The sequence below is a fragment of the Gadus macrocephalus genome, chromosome 5 (genome assembly GCF_031168955.1).
Source record: "Gadus macrocephalus chromosome 5, ASM3116895v1".
In the NCBI taxonomy this organism is placed as follows: domain Eukaryota; kingdom Metazoa; phylum Chordata; class Actinopteri; order Gadiformes; family Gadidae; genus Gadus; species Gadus macrocephalus.
Window position 1 is genome coordinate 18,678,920 of NC_082386.1, and position 18,267 is coordinate 18,697,186.

The 18,267-nt window shown below is 51.0% G+C and overlaps 2 protein-coding genes across 2 annotated transcripts in view; one reads left to right on the forward strand and one right to left on the reverse strand.

Annotated features, from left to right (window-relative positions):
* wdr32 (WD repeat domain 32) overlaps positions 1-4,126 on the forward strand; it is a 7,141-nt gene extending 3,015 nt beyond the window's left edge. Inside the window, exons 5-7 of the mRNA XM_060051524.1 lie at positions 17-97; positions 581-726; positions 1,269-4,126. Of these exons, the coding sequence (XP_059907507.1) occupies positions 17-97; positions 581-726; positions 1,269-1,640 (599 nt within the window). The 3' untranslated portion in view covers positions 1,641-4,126. The remainder of the gene's footprint in view (positions 1-16; positions 98-580; positions 727-1,268) is intronic.
* A 166-nt stretch (positions 4,127-4,292) lies between these two features.
* On the reverse strand, positions 4,293-17,813 carry cpxm1a (carboxypeptidase X (M14 family), member 1a). The gene is made up of 13 exons (XM_060051447.1): positions 17,357-17,813; positions 15,335-15,444; positions 14,031-14,170; positions 13,094-13,178; positions 12,687-12,837; positions 12,151-12,239; positions 11,943-12,066; positions 9,773-9,969; positions 9,030-9,212; positions 7,353-7,647; positions 6,771-6,910; positions 5,934-6,036; positions 4,293-5,238 (listed from the first exon to the last, which is right to left on the reverse strand). Exons 1-13 carry the CDS (start codon positions 17,775-17,777, stop codon positions 4,931-4,933), a joined length of 2,346 nt encoding a protein of 781 aa, XP_059907430.1. The 5' UTR covers positions 17,778-17,813; the 3' UTR covers positions 4,293-4,930.
* Between the last annotated feature and the right edge of the window lie 454 nt (positions 17,814-18,267).

Below are 18,267 nucleotides of genomic sequence, written 5' to 3' on the forward strand. Positions count from 1 at the left end.
CTCCCCCCCCCCCCAGATGGAGGAACGTCTGCCTCGAGGGCCAGTGGATCTTCTCGCCACGGCAACGACTCCAGCAAGCTCCACCCCCACAGAGAAGGTCAGAGAGACATCACTGATAAGAATTCGTATTAATAATCAATATCATTGATAATCAATATTATTAACGCTGATTATTGCCGTTGCTCTGACGGAATGCCCCCATGAAGTCTCTGCCCCTCTCATGATGTCACCTCCCCTCTCATGAAGTCTCCGCCCCTCTCATGAAGTCTCCTCCCACTAATGATGTCTCCGCCCCTCTCATGAAGTCTCCTCCCACTAATGATGTCTCCGCCCCTCTCATGAAGTCTCCGCCCCTCTCATTAAGTCTCCGCCCCCTCATGATGTCACCTCCCCTCTCATGAAGTCAACTCCAGTAATGATGTCACCTCCCACGTCATGAAGTCATCTCCCCTCTCATGATGTCACTACCCTATCATGATGTCCCCTCATTTCTCATGATGTCTCCTCCCCTTTCCTGATGTCACTTCCGCCCTCTCATGATGCCACCTCCCCTCTCACGATGTCACTTCCTGCCCCCCAGGCCTGTCCCCCAGGAACAGCCTGGAGGTGCTGACCCCGGAGATCCCGGGGGAGAAGGACCGGGGCAACTGCATCACCTCCCTGCAGCTGCACCCCAAGGGCTGGGCCACCCTCATCCGCTGCTCCAGCAACATGGACGACCAGGAGGTGAGCCCGCCCCCCCTCCAGCACCACCTCGCCCCCCCCACCCCCAGCTCCACCAGCACACACACAGGCAGAAGTGTGTGTGTGTGTGTGTGTGTGTGTGTGTGTGTGTGTGTGTGTGTGTGCTCCAGCTCTCGAGGCGTGAGTCTGTACTCTGCTCACTGCTCACAGCCCTCCCCATTCTGGACGGCGACCCGGAGACCCACGGAGCTCCCCCGCCGGCTGGGAGCGCACAGCGGTACCCGGACCAGGGGACCGGAGGGGCCGGTGTAATTAGAGGACCGGGACCTGTGAGCAAACCCTCCCCGCCCCTTCAGGGTAACTCCCAGGGCAGGCGGGGGGAGGCGGTGCTAAGGGGACGGAGCAGGCTTAGAGACGGAGCAGGCTTAGGGACGGAGCAGGCTTAGGGACGGAGCAGGCTAAGGGACGGAGCAGGCTAAGGAAGCTGCAGGCTGGGTTCACCGCGGCTCCTTATGAATGTATAAATACAACGTCTCTCTCTCTCTGCACTCTTTCTCCCTTCCCCCCCCCCCCCCCCCCCCCAGTGGACGTGCGTGTACGAGTTCCAGGACGGGCCGGCCACGCGGCCCCCCGCCTCCCCGCGCTGCTCGCTGCGCCTCACCCACTACATCGAGGAGGCCAACGTGGGGCGGGGCTACATCAAGGAGCTGTGCTTCAGCCCCGACGGCCGGCTCATCTGCTCGCCGTACGGCTACGGCGTGCGCCTGCTGGCCTTCGACGGCCGCTGCGGCGAGCTGTCGGACTCGGTGCCGGTGCGCACGTCGGTGCTGCGGGAGGTGCGCTCGGTGTACTCCCACAGCGACGTGGTGCTCACCACCAAGTTCTCCCCCACCCACTGCCAGCTGGCCTCGGGCTGCCTCAGCGGCCGCGTCTGCCTCTACCAGCCCCGGTTCTAGCGGCGGCTAGCGGCTAGGGGCGATGGCGGCGGCTAGCGACGGCTAGTGGCGGCGGCAGCTAGCGACGGCTAGTGGCGGCGGCAGCTAGCGACGGCTAGTGTGGGAGACAGCTAGCGACGACGGCGGCGGCAGCTAGTTGCAGCGGCGGCTAGCAACGGTGACGATGGCTGGCGGCGGCTAGCGGCGGCGGCGAAGGCTAGAGGCGGTGGCTAGCGACGGCGGCTAGTGGTGGCAACGGCTAGCCACGGGGGCTGCGGCTAATGGCGGCTAGCGACGGTGGTGGCGGCGGCGGCTAGCGATGTCGGCGGGTACGGCTAGCCTCAGCGGTGGCTAGTGACAGCGGCGGCTAATGACTGAGGGCCCCTTATGAGCGCCCCCTACTGTGAGAAAGCATAGCTGCGGTGCTTTCTCAGAGAAGGGGGCGCCCAGTATAGTGTTTTTGAATCGGGTGTCGGCGATGTTTGAAAATGTAACTTTTTTGAGGTTGGTTTGAATCGAGCGTCGCGGGATCAGTTGCTAGCGTCGGTTGGCACGTCTGGACGCGGGAAACAAAGTCTGACGGTGGGCCACCGCTGGTAGAAACCGCGGGCGACTGACTTGTTGGCGCTTTAGAGTCATGGAAACGGACTACAACTCCCACGGTCGGTTGGACTACAGGATTGTATTGGAGGGTTTTTAAGTAACATTGACGTGTCTGTTTAGAGGTAGGAGTGAAAGGACTACAACTCCCAGGGTCGGCTGGACTACAGCATTGTATTGGAGCCTTTATAAGTAACATAGACGTGTCTGTTTAGCGGTAGGAGTGAAGGACTGGAATATAACCAGGGGATGGAAGCGTTTATAAAATACATTTTAAAAAGGCGTTTAAATTGTCAAAAATATGGGAGGAGCTTGAACCAACATGCCCATGGTGGACTTATGGACAACTTGACAAGAACCTGGAGAAACGTACTTAGACGACACAGTATCTCACTCTATGGAGTCCCATCGGCTTCCATTCTAAACGTTCAGTTGGCTGTTAGTCCAGTAGCCAGTATCTATAGAGGTAGCTCATTTACACATTGTTTATTAACTATCGACCGAACTTGACATTGCGGGACAATCTTGGAAGAAACCGAGCGGAACCACAGAGAGAGGAGAGCGATGGTGGAGGAGAGGAAATGTATGTGTTTGTATTTTTCCTGTTGTCTTAAAAGTCCCTTCTGCCGTTATTGCGTTGCTCTGCCCTATCCCGCCACTAGCTGGTGCTGTTCTTCTGCTTATACCATCTGAATTCGCCTTGCTTCGCCTTTCCCTCTTGTCCTCACCTATCTGAACCCTGCGCTGTCTGCAGGCTGCGTTCTCCTAGCCCACCCGCACTGTCTGTGAATGTTTTCTTATTGGAAACCCTTCTCGTCTGGTGTAGTTCCCACGGCTGGGCTGCTGTTTTGTCCTAATGAGACTTTATATTCCCCCTCCGCCCTCTATGACCTCTCCTCCTATCACCTCTTTCGTCACTTTAAAAGGAGCGTTTCACTGTTTCCTGGAAATACTTGTTATTCTCCCGCACACAGACGCACATGTGTTATCCAGCTTGTGAGGTCGCAAACGGGGGGCGCAGTGCAATCAGGACCCCGGCCCGGACGGACGCTCTCTCCCGCTTGGGATGTCACAAAGGCTCTCGGAGCGGCCCGTGGACCTCACGCCTGTCGGTGACCGCCTGGAGCAGAACTAATGAACGCTCCGGTTAACGTTCCCATTGGCTCGGAGCAGACGCCTGGGTTATATATAACAACCGTAACGACGCTACGTAGTAGATGGTATAGTACTGTTGTATAAACATCACCTAGAACAGAGTTTATTCTACTACTATGCACACCAGCTTTTCCGTACTTTATAACTTCTTCTTGTTCAGACGAAGGCGATTCCTCACGTTTTTCAGGCGCCGAACCCGCGACAGTGTTGATGTCCTGTCATTCATGAACCTCGTGTCTTGGACAGTGTTGGTGTCCGGTCACATTTCACCATCTGAATCTGAGATCTCTGACAAAAGTGAATTTAAAGGGAATGATTGTATTAAAGCGATGGTTGGGTTACATTTGGTTCCTGGAATTCTAATTCAAAAGACCACAAAATGCCTTCCCTCCCTCTAAAACAATTTAGCTTTACCTCTTAGAGAATCAGATTCCCTCTTGTAGTCCATTTGGTTTACAGATGAGAGACAGACTAAAACATCATTTTAAATGGAGCTCAAAAGTTGTTCAATATTTAACCCTGCTTTTAATCCACTAAGAGAAACGACAAAACCGGAGTTTTAGATTTTGTTGTCTGTCTGTTTGTTGTTTTCAGTTGGTGGAAATTGAAATTGTTGTTTTTTTCAGGGCTGGTTTGTCTTACCTGACCACAGTATGTCGTGTGTAAAAGAAATATGTTAAACACCCAGTGTTGTCAAGGTTGATACTATTATGGTACTCGTTATTATGATAATAAAAGGTAACTTGTTTGCACTATTTCGTTGTGATTGAATGACCCATGCGCGACGCGACACCTCACAACGACCACTAGAGCGCAGCAAATCACCCAGAGATAAATAACGGGACATTCAACATCTCAATTTTACCTTTAAGCAACCATCCCTGAAAAACTCCCGGACAATATTCACAAGAATACAGATTGAAAAAACAAAACATTTATGAAAAATGCATCATGTTAGGAAATACGTCCCCCATCAGACCAGCTGCCGACATATTCTCTGATCCCCTCAGATAAATCTCTTCACTAATAGCAATCTTTTCACAATAAAAGCCACGGAGCGCCGTAGCGGACTAAGAACCAAACAGAAAACACCACAACATTAATAAAATATTAATCAACACAATTTTTTGAACCACACATCCCCTGTTCTTGGTGTGTTTATATAATTCAGTGGCTGTTCATTACTTAATTTGAATCCATGAAAAAGCTCCAGTTCTTTAAGTCCTTTCCAACGTCTTCAATTGCCTGTCTCTCCTCCTCTTCCTCCTCCTCACTCCTTCTCCTCCTCACTCCTAGTCGTCCTCCCCCTCACCCCTGCTCAATCCTCCTCCTCCTCCTTCCTCACGCCTCCCTCCTCCTCCTCCTCCCTCCTCCCTCCTGCCTCCTCCTCACGCCTCCCTCCTCACTCCTCCTCACTCCTCCCTCCTCCTCACTCCTCCCTCCTCACTCCCTCCTCCTCCTCACTCCTCCCTCCTCCCTCCTCCTCCTCCTCACTCTTCCTCCTCCTCCTCACTCTTCCTCCCTCCTCCTCCTCCCTCCTCACTCCTCCCTCCTCCTCACGCCCTCCTCCTCTGCTGCTGCTGCTGCTTCTCCCGCCGCTGGTTGAGGACCTTAGTGGTGACGCGCAGCTTGCGGAGCCGCAGGGCGCGAAGCCTCAGCTGGAGGTCCTGCGGGACCTTCCCGCCCTTGGCTCGGATGTCCTTCAGCCTCTGGAGCGGCGTCTTGACCAGGTGGAAGTCGCAGGGCGTGGCCCGCGCCTCCATGCCCACGCGGCAGCTGCGGGCGGCGGGGAGGTATCCCTCGGCCCACGCCACCACCCGGTACTCGCCCGGGTTCAACAGGCGCCAGTAGTCCCCGTCCGCCGCTGGGGAGGATGGACAGACAGATGGGAGTGACGGGAAAGATGGAGAGAGGGACGGACTTTTTGTTTGCATTTTTTATCTGCTTTATCATAGAGTGAGATAGACTGGACGGTATGGGAGATAAAGGGGAGGACATAAAGCAATGGACCACGGGCAGGAATCGAACCCGGGGTCGCGGCGAATAGGACTGTGCCTGAACGGTAAGAACCCTAGCCACCGGGGCGCCACCTGGGACGGACATGCTGAGTCATGTGCGTTGAAGAACAGTGGAAAAGCTTCTGCTGGACGGAGACGGTCCTGTGGTGAACCTTTCCGAGGACTGCTTTCAGCACCAGATGCTTTTAAACATCAGGCATGGAAAACGTTCCAGTTAGCCACGGACTGTATTGCATTGGAGGGGCGAGTTTGCCACCGACTGTATTGTATTGGATCATGTACACGTCTAGTGTGCAGTGGCACATGTATTCCTTTACCTTTCCTCCAACCTAAAGCCTAAAGCAGGCAGAGCGCAAGTTTAGCCTCATGTGCAGCTACTCACAAACAAGAACTCGATTCCTCGTATTAATGACTGAACGTGCCTTGGATTTAGTTGAGGTGTTTCCTCCGAATTGGACTTGACATGTCTGGGCCGACGCCGTGCGGCCTGTTCTCTGGTGTCCGTGTGTTGGGGTGGGGGGGGGGGGGGGGGGGGGTTTACCTGTGCGGATGTCGTGGTCGTGGTCCTCCACCTTGATGATGGCGTCTGCCAGGCCCCTCCTGGTCATCTTGTCCCTGACCACGCCCTTAATCCCTCGGTGGACCTGGGGGAACGCAGGGGGGACTTCACTACCGGCTGATTGGTCGGCTCCTCTTGCATCTTTCAATACTTTTGAGAGGAAACTTCCTAACTAGAAGGCTGCTAACCAGGATCACTGACCTGCTCCATGTGGACCTGCAGGGCACTCACTAGCAGGTTATTCACTAGCCGGCTACAAACTAGCAGGGTGCTAGCCAGGGCCACGCACCTGCTCCATGTACACCGGCAGGGTACTAACTAGCAGGGTACTAACTATTAGGGTACTAACTAGCATGGTATTAACCAGGGACACCCACCTGCTCCATGTACACCAGCAGGGTACTCATTAGCAGACTACTAACTAGCAGGGTACTAACCAGGGCCACCGACCTGCTCCATGTACACCAGCAGGGTACTAACTAGCAGGGTACTAACTAGCAGGGTACTAACTAGCAGGGTACTAACTAGGGCCACCCACCTGCTCCATGTACACCAGCAGGGTACTCATTAGCAGACTACTAACTAGCAGGGTACTGACTAGGGCCACCCACCTGCTCCATGTACACCAGCAGGCAGGGTACTAACTAGCAGGCTTCTAACCAGGGCCACTCACCTGCTCCATGTAGACCAGGATGGTACTAACCAGCATGGTACTAACTACCAGGGTACTAACCAGGGCCACTCACCTGCTCCACGTAGACCAGGATGGTACTAACCAGCATGGTACTAACCAGCAGGGTACTAACCAGGGCCACCCACCTGCTCCATGTAGATCAGCAGGGACTCCTTGTTGTTCTCCCACTCCTGGGGCAGCTCGCTGACGTGAGGGTACTTGTCACAGGACAGCTCCACCGTCACCTCGAAGCAGTTGGTGTGGAAGTAGCTGAAGTCGCCCATACCTGACCGCACACAACGAGACCACACCCATAGTCAGTCGCTACGGCAACCAGGAGGACGCCCACGCAACTAGCGACGGCTAGTCTCTGCAGTCACCGACTTGCGTCGTCGTACCTGACCGCACACTGGGATACTGGACCACACACATACACGTCAGTCGCTACCGCAACACCACCACTACCACTAACGACAACTAGTTTCTACAGCGACCGACTAGTTTCCATAGTTACCCCAGTAGCTATGGTAGCTTCAGTATCTTCCATTCCCATAGTAACCGCAGTAGCCTTAAAAAACGGTGCAATGCTGCAGTGTCTACAGTGAGTTCCGACGAGTGCGGTTCAGAAAGACGGTAAAGTGATCGCCCGCGATGGACAATCGGAAATCTACATCGGAGGGTCACCGAACAGATCGGCCGACGACGCCGGTCGCCGCGGCGACACTCACTGCCGGGGACGGTGTGCCAGGCGCCGCCGTTGACGATGTTGCGCGTGCGCTGGAAGTCGTCCACGTGGCACATGCGGCGGTCGGGGTTCAGCATGGCCAGGTTGGTGGAGGCGTAGACGGTCGCCAGCCAGCGGAAGAAGCTGTCGTCCGGGCTGGCCGTGTACTCCTTGGGCGCCCAGTCCTTGGTGCAGTCGTGCGGGTACACCACCACCAGCTCCCCGCCGTGGAGGCTGGCGCTCAGCACGAAGGGGATGTCCTGCATCCAGCTGATGACCGCCCGCGTCTCTGGCGCCACCTGGGGGTGGAGGGTGGTGGAGGTGGGGTAGAATATTAGGGTTTTATCACATGCATTGAAACAACGCGTGTAAAGTGTAAGACACATATTTTATAGTTAAGTTCAGGTAGTAGGTAAGAGATGGTTAGTTAAGTACTAGGTTAGAGATGGATAGGTGAGTACCAGGTTAGATATGGTTATTTTTAGGTACTAGGTTAGAGATGGTTACTCTAGTTATTTGCTTGGAGATGGTTAGTTTAGTTATTAGCTTGGAGATGGTTAGTTTAGTTATTAGCTTGGAGATGGTTAGTTACGGTACTACTAGGATAGAGATGGTAAGCTCAGTTTTTAGGTTACAGATGTTCACGCTATGTCAGAGTTTATGGGTAAGTTCTGCCGGGATGGACGGATAAGGGTCCAGTCATCGTTCTGATATGAGCCTCAGTTACAAACAAGCCGATGGTTATCTTAGAAGATGCCGAGATAGCACCAGTCTGCCTGAAGCTGTTCTCTGGCTCTGGCTCTGGATGACTCAGGGTGACGAGAAGCTCAAGAGATACATTTACGTGGAAAACACATAAAAAAAACTTGTGTTGGACCGTCTGGATTCACGTTGTGTCTCGTCTGTGTCTCTGAGACGCCAGCAGATGTTCGGGGTTAGCTGAATGGTAATGTCTTGGATCATCCTGTTTTCCGGGCAGCATCCTTTGTTTTCCCTAGTCAGCGGCTTTATTCGGGACAGTACTTCCTGTCCTAGAACAAACACACAAAACCCCACACAAACACACACACACACACACACACAGACACACGTTCCTGCCTTAAACACATACACACACACAAACACCTACACACAAACACACACACACATACACACACACACACACACATACAGACAAACACACATTTGATTAGCTTACACATACACACACAGCCGCACACACACACACACACAGACACACAGACAAACACACGTTCCTACAGCCACACCAACACCCACACAAATTGGACACAGGGTTTAGTCTTTGGGGTTCGAGGTTTGGTTGGTTTCATTTTAGGGTTAGGTTAAGGTTTAGGGTAGTTAGTCGTTTTTTTGGGGGGGTTAGAGGTTAGGGTGAGGTTATATTGTGAGGCTTGAGAGTTGGTTCATTCTCATAGTGGGTTTCGGTCTAGTGTTAGGGTTAGGGTCAGGGGTTAGGTTATGGTTAGGAGGTCCTACAGGCGGACCTACTAAAGTTCTGCTGTTTAGTCATTTAGTGGACACTTCAATCCAGAGTGACTCGTAGGGAATCTCTCTCAGATACGCATCGTTGAGGAGCCGGTAGGGGGTTAGGGGGCAGCTTGCTCAAGGGCATGGTAGAACCGGTAGACTGTGGACACTGGGAATCAAACCCAGAACCTACCATGGCCTCCTCCTTGGTGTAGTACTCCGGGATGGGGACGTAGTGGTTGGGTACTTTGGTCTTCCCCCACGCGGCCACCTCCTGAGCGTCCCACAGGATGTTGTTCAGGTCCGGGAAGTTGTGGTTCAGGTCGATGCCCTCCACGCTGTAGCGGCCGAGGGCCCAGCCCGACAGCTCCGAGCCCTGCAACGCCCCCCAGACCCGGGGACAGAGATGTTCAGGGTTCTGAACCACACAGGGGGCGGGGCAGGCAGTCCACGGGGAGGGGCTTACACTGTGTGAGGTTCTTGAGATTTGGGTTTGGGTTTTTAAGAGGGAAGGGCTTTTAGTTTGAAAATATCGATATAATGGGAGGAGCTTATAGGGGGGAGGAGCATCAAGCCTATGGAACTTTAGCTTTAAGCTAAAAGGGCCCCTATTTACCCCCAGTCGGAGCAGTTTTTTTTTAAATAGCTCGTCATTGCTAACCAGACTCTTACCTTGTGGTAAATAGAGGCCCTTTAATGTTGGGAAAGTGGGGTTGATTAGGACCTTAAAGAGGGGAGGGCGTATGAAATGAGACGTCCGGGGAGGAGTTTAGGGGGGAGGAGCCTCAAGCAGATGTAACTAGAGATTTGGAAAGAGTCGGAGGTGGGAGGAGCCTACAGTGGGAGGGGCTAGATAGTGGGAGGGGGTTTCGATGGGAGGTGACTGGGTGGGAGGGGCTTAAGGCTTAGAAGGCGCTAGGTGTGGGAGGAGCCTACCTTCTCATAGGCGGTCTCGTAGCCGTCGGGGTTCATGGAGGGCAGCAGGTGGATCCTGGTCTCGGTGACGAGCCGTACGATTCGCTGGTTGCCGCGCTTGTACTCGCGACACATGTACTGCATGAGGTTGAGCAGCAGCTCCCGGCCAAGGACCTCGTTCCCGTGCATGTTGGCGATGTAGCGGAACTCCGGCTCCCCTGCACCCGGAGGACACTTGGATTAGGTTACAGGTCATACAGCGGATTACATTACATTACGTTAGGTACTCAAATACTATATCTGATTACAGATTAGATTTGGTTAAATTAGGTATTATAATGTTCCGTTAGAGATTGGATTACATTCAATTAGGTACTCAAATATATTTGATTCGATTGAATTAGGTACTCAAATATATTCGATAACAGATTTGATTTGATGATGTTTAATTAGGTACTAATATTCGATAATAGAGATAGATAGAAAATTGGATTAGATCAAATAAAGTTAAACTTAAATTAAGTACTATTAAATTAGAAATTTAAATTCAGTATGATGACATTTTATTAGAGATAAGATTAAATTAAATACTATAATACGAGGGAGGACATTACATTAGTTACAACATGTGATGTAGCTGTGCATCTCTTGCAGTGCAAACTAAAACATGCTTCAACTCTTTGGCACTGATTTGGAGATTCGTAGTGTTTATCCAGTCACACAGGAAACATCAACTAACCATGATTATGTATGTGTTGAATGGACTCATTCAATAAACAATTCAAACAAGAAAGGAAACTTCTGGAACTAAACAGCAGGCGCAGCTGAAGGGAAAGGTTTGTGTTTCACATGAATAAACAAAATAAATATATAGTATATATTAATACTAGTTATATAAAGTTGAATTTCAACAGCAGTATCTTGGCAGTAAGTAAGATTTGCTGTTTACTTTTGGTGTAAGATTTGCCGTAGATTTTCCGGGTCCTTGAGACCCAATCATTTAGGAATGATAACAAAAAATAACATGTGGGATTAAATCCACCAAATGAAATGTCAAAGCTGAAACATTAACTCTAAGAACTAAACAATCTGGCAGAAAACTTGAAGGTCCCACACATTTCTTTCAACCAAACTGCCATTCCTTACAGGGCATAAATCACGGCAATTATCACTCTGATCATCACAATAACAAACCATTCACCCAGCCCCAGTACAGCCATCCGCAAAGAGGCCCGTCCTTGTGAAACAGTCTCTCCCCGACATCCTTGAAGTACAACCGGCTTGCTAGCTGCTCTCGATACGTAGGCGTTGGCAGAGCGGGAGCGTCCACCAGCGTTGCCAGATTTGGCCCGATTGGGCCCGGAAATCTGGCCCAATCTGGCAACATTGGCGTCTGCAGCATTCAGGCCAAGTCACGCAAACTGCAAGCCAAACCAAACATGGCCGCCTCTCTGACCTCAGCAGGAAGGGATAATCGTTCACTTTCACAAGAGACCCAGAGAGAGCCTTTATCTGTCTGTTTACTCTGGGCCTGGCAGTCTCTCCCTTCCCGCAACCCCAGGGAGACTTATCGGCAACTCATGTCTTAAACAAAAAGTACGAAGGCTAAAGGGGGACCGGACCGGACCGGACAGGCCCCTGAGTGCCCCCCTCTCCAGAAGCACTGCCAGGACTCGGGTCTCTGCGTGTATACACTGGTGAGTGTTGTGTGCTCTAGGCTTGGTTTACGATTCCAACGACTCCATACGTCAAACAAAACAGTGGTGAGTCATTACAGACCCCAGTTCTATTTATTCACGGGGCGGACATCTTGGTTCTTAACAGCCATCTTGGTTCCATCGTGGTTCTTGACACTAGCTGGAGCCAGGATAGAACCAATATAGAACCAAGAGGGAACCAAGTTGGAGCCAAGATGGCTGTTAAGAACCAAGATCGAGCCAAGATTGAACCAAGAGGGAACCAAGATGGAGCCAAGATGGCTGTTAAGAACCAAGATCGAGCCAAGACTGAAACAAGATGGACGAAGAGGGAACCAAGATGTCTGTTTCGGTTAACAAGTCCCCTAACACAAAATGGGAATCAGAAACATGACCCAGAATGTGATTTAGGAGAATTCCAAGTGAAGAGATAAAGGCACCAGGTACAGGTTCCTTGTGAGACCTCTGAGGAAGACTGGGCAGTTTCTCCTCACCCAACTCGTGTTTCCCCGGGTTGTCTGAGATCTCCATGACGTAGAGCTTGAGGCCGTTGTAGCTCTTCCCGATGGTGTAGATCCGCGTGATGTCCGGACACTGCTGGCTCACCTCCCTCATCAGCTGGAGGATCGGGAGAGAGTCGGTTTCAGTTGGGGTCGTTAGCAAAGATGTTTTAGCTAGGTTTAGCGGGAGCGTGATGCTTACCTTCCTCATCTCCATGTAGTTGTGATGTCTGAAGTCAAGACCGTCCTTGGAACCGGAGTCTGCCTCGTGGCGCTGGCCTTCAGACCGACCTACGAGAAGAAGGGGGGAACCGGTCAGAACCGGACAGAACCGGTCAGAACCGGTGAGAACCAGTCAGAACCACTTTAGTCAGGATTATTTTGGCTCCAGACCTCCTGGACTAGATGATCGGAAGGATTCGTGTCAGGAACTGATCGGCGAGAACTTAGTAGACATTGTAGAAGTCCGTAATGTCCAGATGAGTTCTCCTACTGTGTTCCAATGTACACTTTTTAACCCAACATATTTTTTGGACGAAATGTGTAAAAAAGGTCCCTCAGCGTAAAACTTTTGTGGACCACTCAACTCAATTCAGAACTAATCATTCAAATGGAGCGATTGAACACTAATCCCGTGAGTTCCATTTCATGGGCCCTGAAACACCCTTATCTCCCAGGATCATCAACAAAAAAAACGTGTCTTCCACAAAAGGAGAGATGTTCCTGGTCGCCGCGTACCGGGAACCCTGCAGCCCAGGATCTCAGCCCGGAGGCAGACGGTGCCGTTGATGAACCAGGTCTGGGGGTTGATGCGGAGGTAGCGGGCCACGGTGGGGGTCGCCAGGGCGCCCAGCACTGGCGTGTACTGGTCCCGGTTCCCCTCGAACACCTGGAGGTGGGGCAGCCATGGGGGTCAGATCGACGCTGGAGGTCTCCTGTGAGACCTTTGACGTAGGGTTAACCTCACAATTGTTAGTGCTTGGCACTTGGTTCTATGAACATCCTTTCTGTACCGACAGCCATATATTGTTTCTCTTCCTTCTTACAAATGTACTTATGTACTTAAATAAATAGATAAAAGCGTCTGCCACATTTCATCATTGCACCGATGAGCCCCCCTTTAAGATCTCCACGGCTGGACTCACCATCTCCTGGGATCCGTTCATGCAGGGCACCCAGTGGATCGAGTCGTTGCTCAGCTGAACCTTGTAGGTCTCCACCCAGTCCCAGCTAGAGGAGACCAGCACGGGGTCAAACAGAGGTCAAACCGAGATAACACACCGGGACGGGGTCAAACTGAGAGCACACACCGGGACAGGGTCAAACAGAGGTCAAACCGAGAGAACACACCGGGACGGGGTCCAACAGAGGTCAAACCGAGAGAACACACCGGGACGGGGTCCAACAGGGGTCAAACAGAGAGAACACAACGGGACGGGGTCAAACAGAGGTCAAACAGAGAGAACACACCGGGACGGGGTCAAACAGAGGTCAAACCGAGAGAACACACCGGGACGGGGTCCAACAGAGGTCAAACAGAGAGAACACAACGGGACGGGGTCAAACAGAGAGAACACACCGGGACGGGGTCCAACAGAGTGGTCAAACAGGGATGGGGTCAAACAGAATGAACCCACAAGCGAATATTAGGCTAGCGGGAAGTGTTGGTCATTAGAGAGAGTTATCGTCTGTGGTGGACGCTTGAGTTTAAACAACGCCAAGTAAATGTTTGATGACCCTCCCTCCCTTAATAAGGGATTTCAAACAGAGTAACGCGATTCACTGAAAGCCTGTTTGATCAGATTCCTGTTATTGTGACAGAGCAGGATTAGTCACACTAATGTTTATAAATGTATCGTGATGAGATGGCGTGACAAATCTAAAATCCCCTTCAACGCCAGGGTGAATATTGCTTAACAACGATTTAAAATGCCTCCTTCCCAAGCATTTTTCTATTTCAATTTCCAGTCTCACTGAGATGGGGGGGAGGTGGAGGACGGGGGATTTGGGAGGAGGATGTGGGAGAGGGCGAGGAGAAGGAGGAGGAGGAGGAGGAGGCGGAGGGGGAGGAGGTCGGCTGACCTCCAGACGGAGCTGCGACCCTGGAGGATGACGGCGGTGAAGAGGGTCATCTCGACCGCGTCCATCTCCAGCCACTGCAGCCGGTCCTGATGCTGAGCGCACCACGCCCCGTCGTACAGGTCGCCCTCCTCGATGCCCGACTGCAAATACAGCCCATAATAAATCAGACATAAACCCATAATCAATAATACATAAACCCATAATCAATAATGGATAAACCTATTATCAATACAGACATCACACCCATAATCAATAATGAATAAAACCATAATCAATAATGACATCTAATGATAATCAGTAATAAAATCACACCCATAATCAATATGGATAAACGCATAATCAATAATGACATCACACCCATAATCAATAATTACATCTTATGATTATCAGTAAGATTATCACCAGATAATACACCATCCTCCACATCTACATACACCATCCTCCATCACTAAATACACCATCCTCCACCTCTAAATACACCACCCTCCATCACTAAATACACCATCCTCCACCTCTAAATACACCACCCTCCATCACTAAATGCACCATCCTCCACATCTAAATACACCATCCTCCACCACTAAATACACCATCCTCCACCACTAAATACACCATCCTCCACATCTAAATACACCATCCTCCACCACTAAATACACCATCCTCCACCACTAAATACACCATCCTCCACCACTAAATACACCATCCTCCACCTCTAAATACACCACCCTCCACCTCTAACACTAAATACACCATCCTCCACCTCTAACACTAACTACACCACCCTCCGCCACTAAATACACCACCCTCCACCACTAACACCAAATACACCATCCTACACATCTAAAACTAAATACACCAGCCTCCACCTCTAACACTGAATACACCACCCTCAACCTCTAAATACACCACCCTCCACCACTGAATACACCAGCCTCCACCCCTAACACTGAATACACCACCCTCCACCTCTAAATACACCACCCTCCACCACTGAATACACCAGCCTCCACCCCTAACACTGAATACACCACCCTCCACAACTAAATACACCACCCTCCGCCACTAAATACACCACCCTCCACAACTAAATACACCACCCTCCGCCACTAAATACACCACCCTCCGCCACTAAATACACCATCCTACACCTCTAACACTGTATACACCACCCTCCACCTCTAACACTGAATACACCACCCTCCACCTCTAACACTGAATACACCACCCTCCACCTCTAACACTGAATACACCACCCTCCCACGCGTGCCTCCCTCGGACTGGGTCCCTGGTTCCTGAGCCCTGACCTGGATGTTGAGCCGGCCCCTGTGGGCCCCCAGGCCCGGCCTCTGGACGGAGGAGGCCCGCAGCTTGTTGTCGTCCACACGCAGAGACTCCAGGCCCAGCGGAGGACACTCTGCAAGGGGACACAAGCATGAGGACGCACCCCTCCTCTGGAGGCCTGGGTGGAGGTCTGGGTGGAGGTCTGGGTTGAGGTCTGGGTGGAGGTCTAGGTTGAGGTCTGGGTGGAGGTCTGGGTGGGGGTGTGGGTGGAGGTCTGGGTGGAGGTCTTGGTGGAGGTCTGGGTGGAGATCTGGGTGGAGGTCTGGATGGAGGTCTGGGTGGGGGTCTGGGTGGAGGTCTGGGTGGAGGTCTAGGTTGAGGTCTGGGTGGAGGTCTGGGTGGGGGTGTGGGTGGAGGTCTGGGTGGAGGTCTTGGTGGAGGTCTGGGTGGAGATCTGGGTGGAGGTCTGGATGGAGGTCTGGGTGAAGGCCTGGGTGGGGGTCTGGGTGGAGGCCTGGGTGCAGGTCTGGGTGGAGGCCTGGACGTCTGGGTGGAGGTCTTGGTGGAGGTCTGGGTGGAGGCCCGGGTGGGGGTCTGGGTGGAGGTCTGGTTGGGGGGAGGTGGTGGGTTGGAGAGGTTGTGTGGGGATGTTTTCTGTGTGTTGTGTAATGTGTGCAAATGTTGTGTTGATGTTGTGCGTGAATCCAAGATGTTTTATCAGCAATTGCAACATAGGACAGTTGAATTCTTATTTGCATGCATTCCCACGTCTGATGGTGTGCAAGTAGTGTATGTTGTGTTTAGATGGTGTGTATGCCACGTAGATGTTGTGTTTGTTGTGTGTAGATCTTGTGTAGATGTGTACTTTGTGTGTGCATGTTTTGTGTACATGTTGTTAATGTTATGTGTATACTGTATATTGTGTAGATGTGTAGCCTTAATGTTGTGTGTAAAGGTGATTTTAGGTTGTGTACATGTGTGTATTTTGTGTGTATGTTGTGTATGTTGTGTATAGATGTTGTGTATGTTGTCTGTGCTGTTTAGATGTGTTTATTGTATGTCTTCCTGGCAGAGAGATTAATCCAGAGGCGTTTTCTCCACTTTTGAGTTTTCTCTAGAAAATATTGTGTTGGAATATTATCTTGTGGTATTTCAAATCAATTGTTCACCCTCCCTCCCTCCCTCCCTCCCTCCCTCCCTCCCTCTCTCTCTCCCTTGCTACCTCCCTCCCTCCCTCCCTCCCTCCCTCCCTCCCTCCCTCTCTCCCTTGCTCCCTCCCTCCTTCACATGCGCACAAACACCGCACACACACACTCACACACACAAAAATAACTCTAATGTTCCGTGTCAGTTCCCGGGAGGTTCGGAGACCCCCTACCCTCTCCCCCTCACCCCCCTCCCTCCGACCCCTCCACATCTGGAAGGAGTGTAGAGGGCTGACTGTGGATATGTAGATGCAGTGTGCGCTGTGTGTGTAACTTGACACCCAGCCAGAGGCGAGTCTGGAACGTCAAGTCCAGCAGCAGAGAACTCGGCCGAAAGAGAACAGAGACTTCGCGGTTTAAAGGACCATTAAACTCATCAGAGAGCCTGTTTAAACCGCAGCGGGTGGCTTGAAAATAAGAGAAGCATAGTTTTTCTTTCTTTCTTTCTTTCTTTCTTTCTTTCTTTCTTTCTTTCTTTCTTTCTTTCTTTCTTTCTTTCTTTCTGTTGGTAACTTATCTTAAAAGTAGCAGGCCTATGTAGTTGCATATCTAATAATCATAAAATCTAAATAAATCATAAAGTATAACCCATAAATTATGTTTTAAATTGATATGATGAAGTTATTATTTAAGTATTTCAAAGGATGCTTAAGTATGCTTCTCATGACCAACACAAAACATGTTTGAAGTGCATTCAAACGTTTACAGGTAGTTTATGCAGAACATAGAGCATTAGAATATATAACCTAAAACAATGCGTAATATTTCGCTATTGCTTCATATTTCTATCCATATTCCTGCATAATCAACAAGTGAAATAAAAAAACATGAAATCAATACCCAATCCCTTTGTGGCAGCGCCAGCCTTGCTCTTCTCGTGTCCAACGTCTTCCTCGGAGTTCTCCTCCTTCGATTTCCTCTCCTTCCGTCTCCTCTTCTGCGGTTTTCCCCGGGAGCTGGTGGTCGTCTGCGGGTCGGGAGGAGCTGTGGTCTGCAGCGGTGTCCGCAAAGTGCGTGGAGAGCTGGTGGGATAGGTCACTGTGGGGGATGCAGTGCTGTTCAAAGTTAGTGAGGTACGCCTGCTACCCACTGCGCTATATTGTTCGTTTGAAAGGGCTTCACTGTCCGCCAAGGTCCCGCCGTTGGCTACGCTTAACAGAAAAATCGCCGCAGGAAAAAGGCACCACTGCATTTCCATCTTGCCGTCGGTTGGTTGCAGACCAGGCACACTGGACATCAGAGCACACCACAGACTTACCATACCCTCTCTCCATCGCACCCCTCGCCCCTTATCCCACCTCCCCATTCGCAGTCCCACCTCCTCCCTCAGCCCTAGCCCACCTCCTCACTCATACCCCCCCCCCCCCCCCCCCCCACCCACCGCCTCGCAACCAAGCCCCAAAAACCCGAATCAATAAAACGGTCAAAGCTGAAAACTAGAATCCTTGATTGTATCGACATAATATTCCATGCATACAAAACCAGCTCCAGTAGTAGATGGGTTTGGGCTCATAGGGTGCTAAATGTAGCTTACCCTCTGACATATATTTTCCGCTGGTGGAAATTTTTTCCCACTACTGGCATTTTTTAATATAAAAAAAAAAATACTGTTTCAATGACTCTCTCAACTCATCTTTGTGCGCCTATGCACCAGGCAATTGGCAACTTTGATATACTTTTAATTAATTAATTAATTAATGAATGAATTAATTAATATATTTATGCATTTTATTTCACAAACTTAAAAAATA

Excerpts from the sequence above, each read along its gene's own strand:
- cpxm1a (XM_060051447.1), bottom strand. The coding sequence starts at position 17,777 with ATGGTAAGTCTGTGGTGTGCTCTGATGTCCAGTGTGCCTGGTCTGCAA. Across the intron at positions 12,838-13,093 it reads TGAACGGATCCCAGGAGATG|GTGTTCGAGGGGAACCGGGA; the intron begins GTGAGTCCAGCC and ends CCCCACCTCCAG. Across the intron at positions 6,911-7,352 it reads CTGGCACACCGTCCCCGGCA|GTATGGGCGACTTCAGCTAC; the intron begins GTGAGTGTCGCC and ends GTGTGCGGTCAG.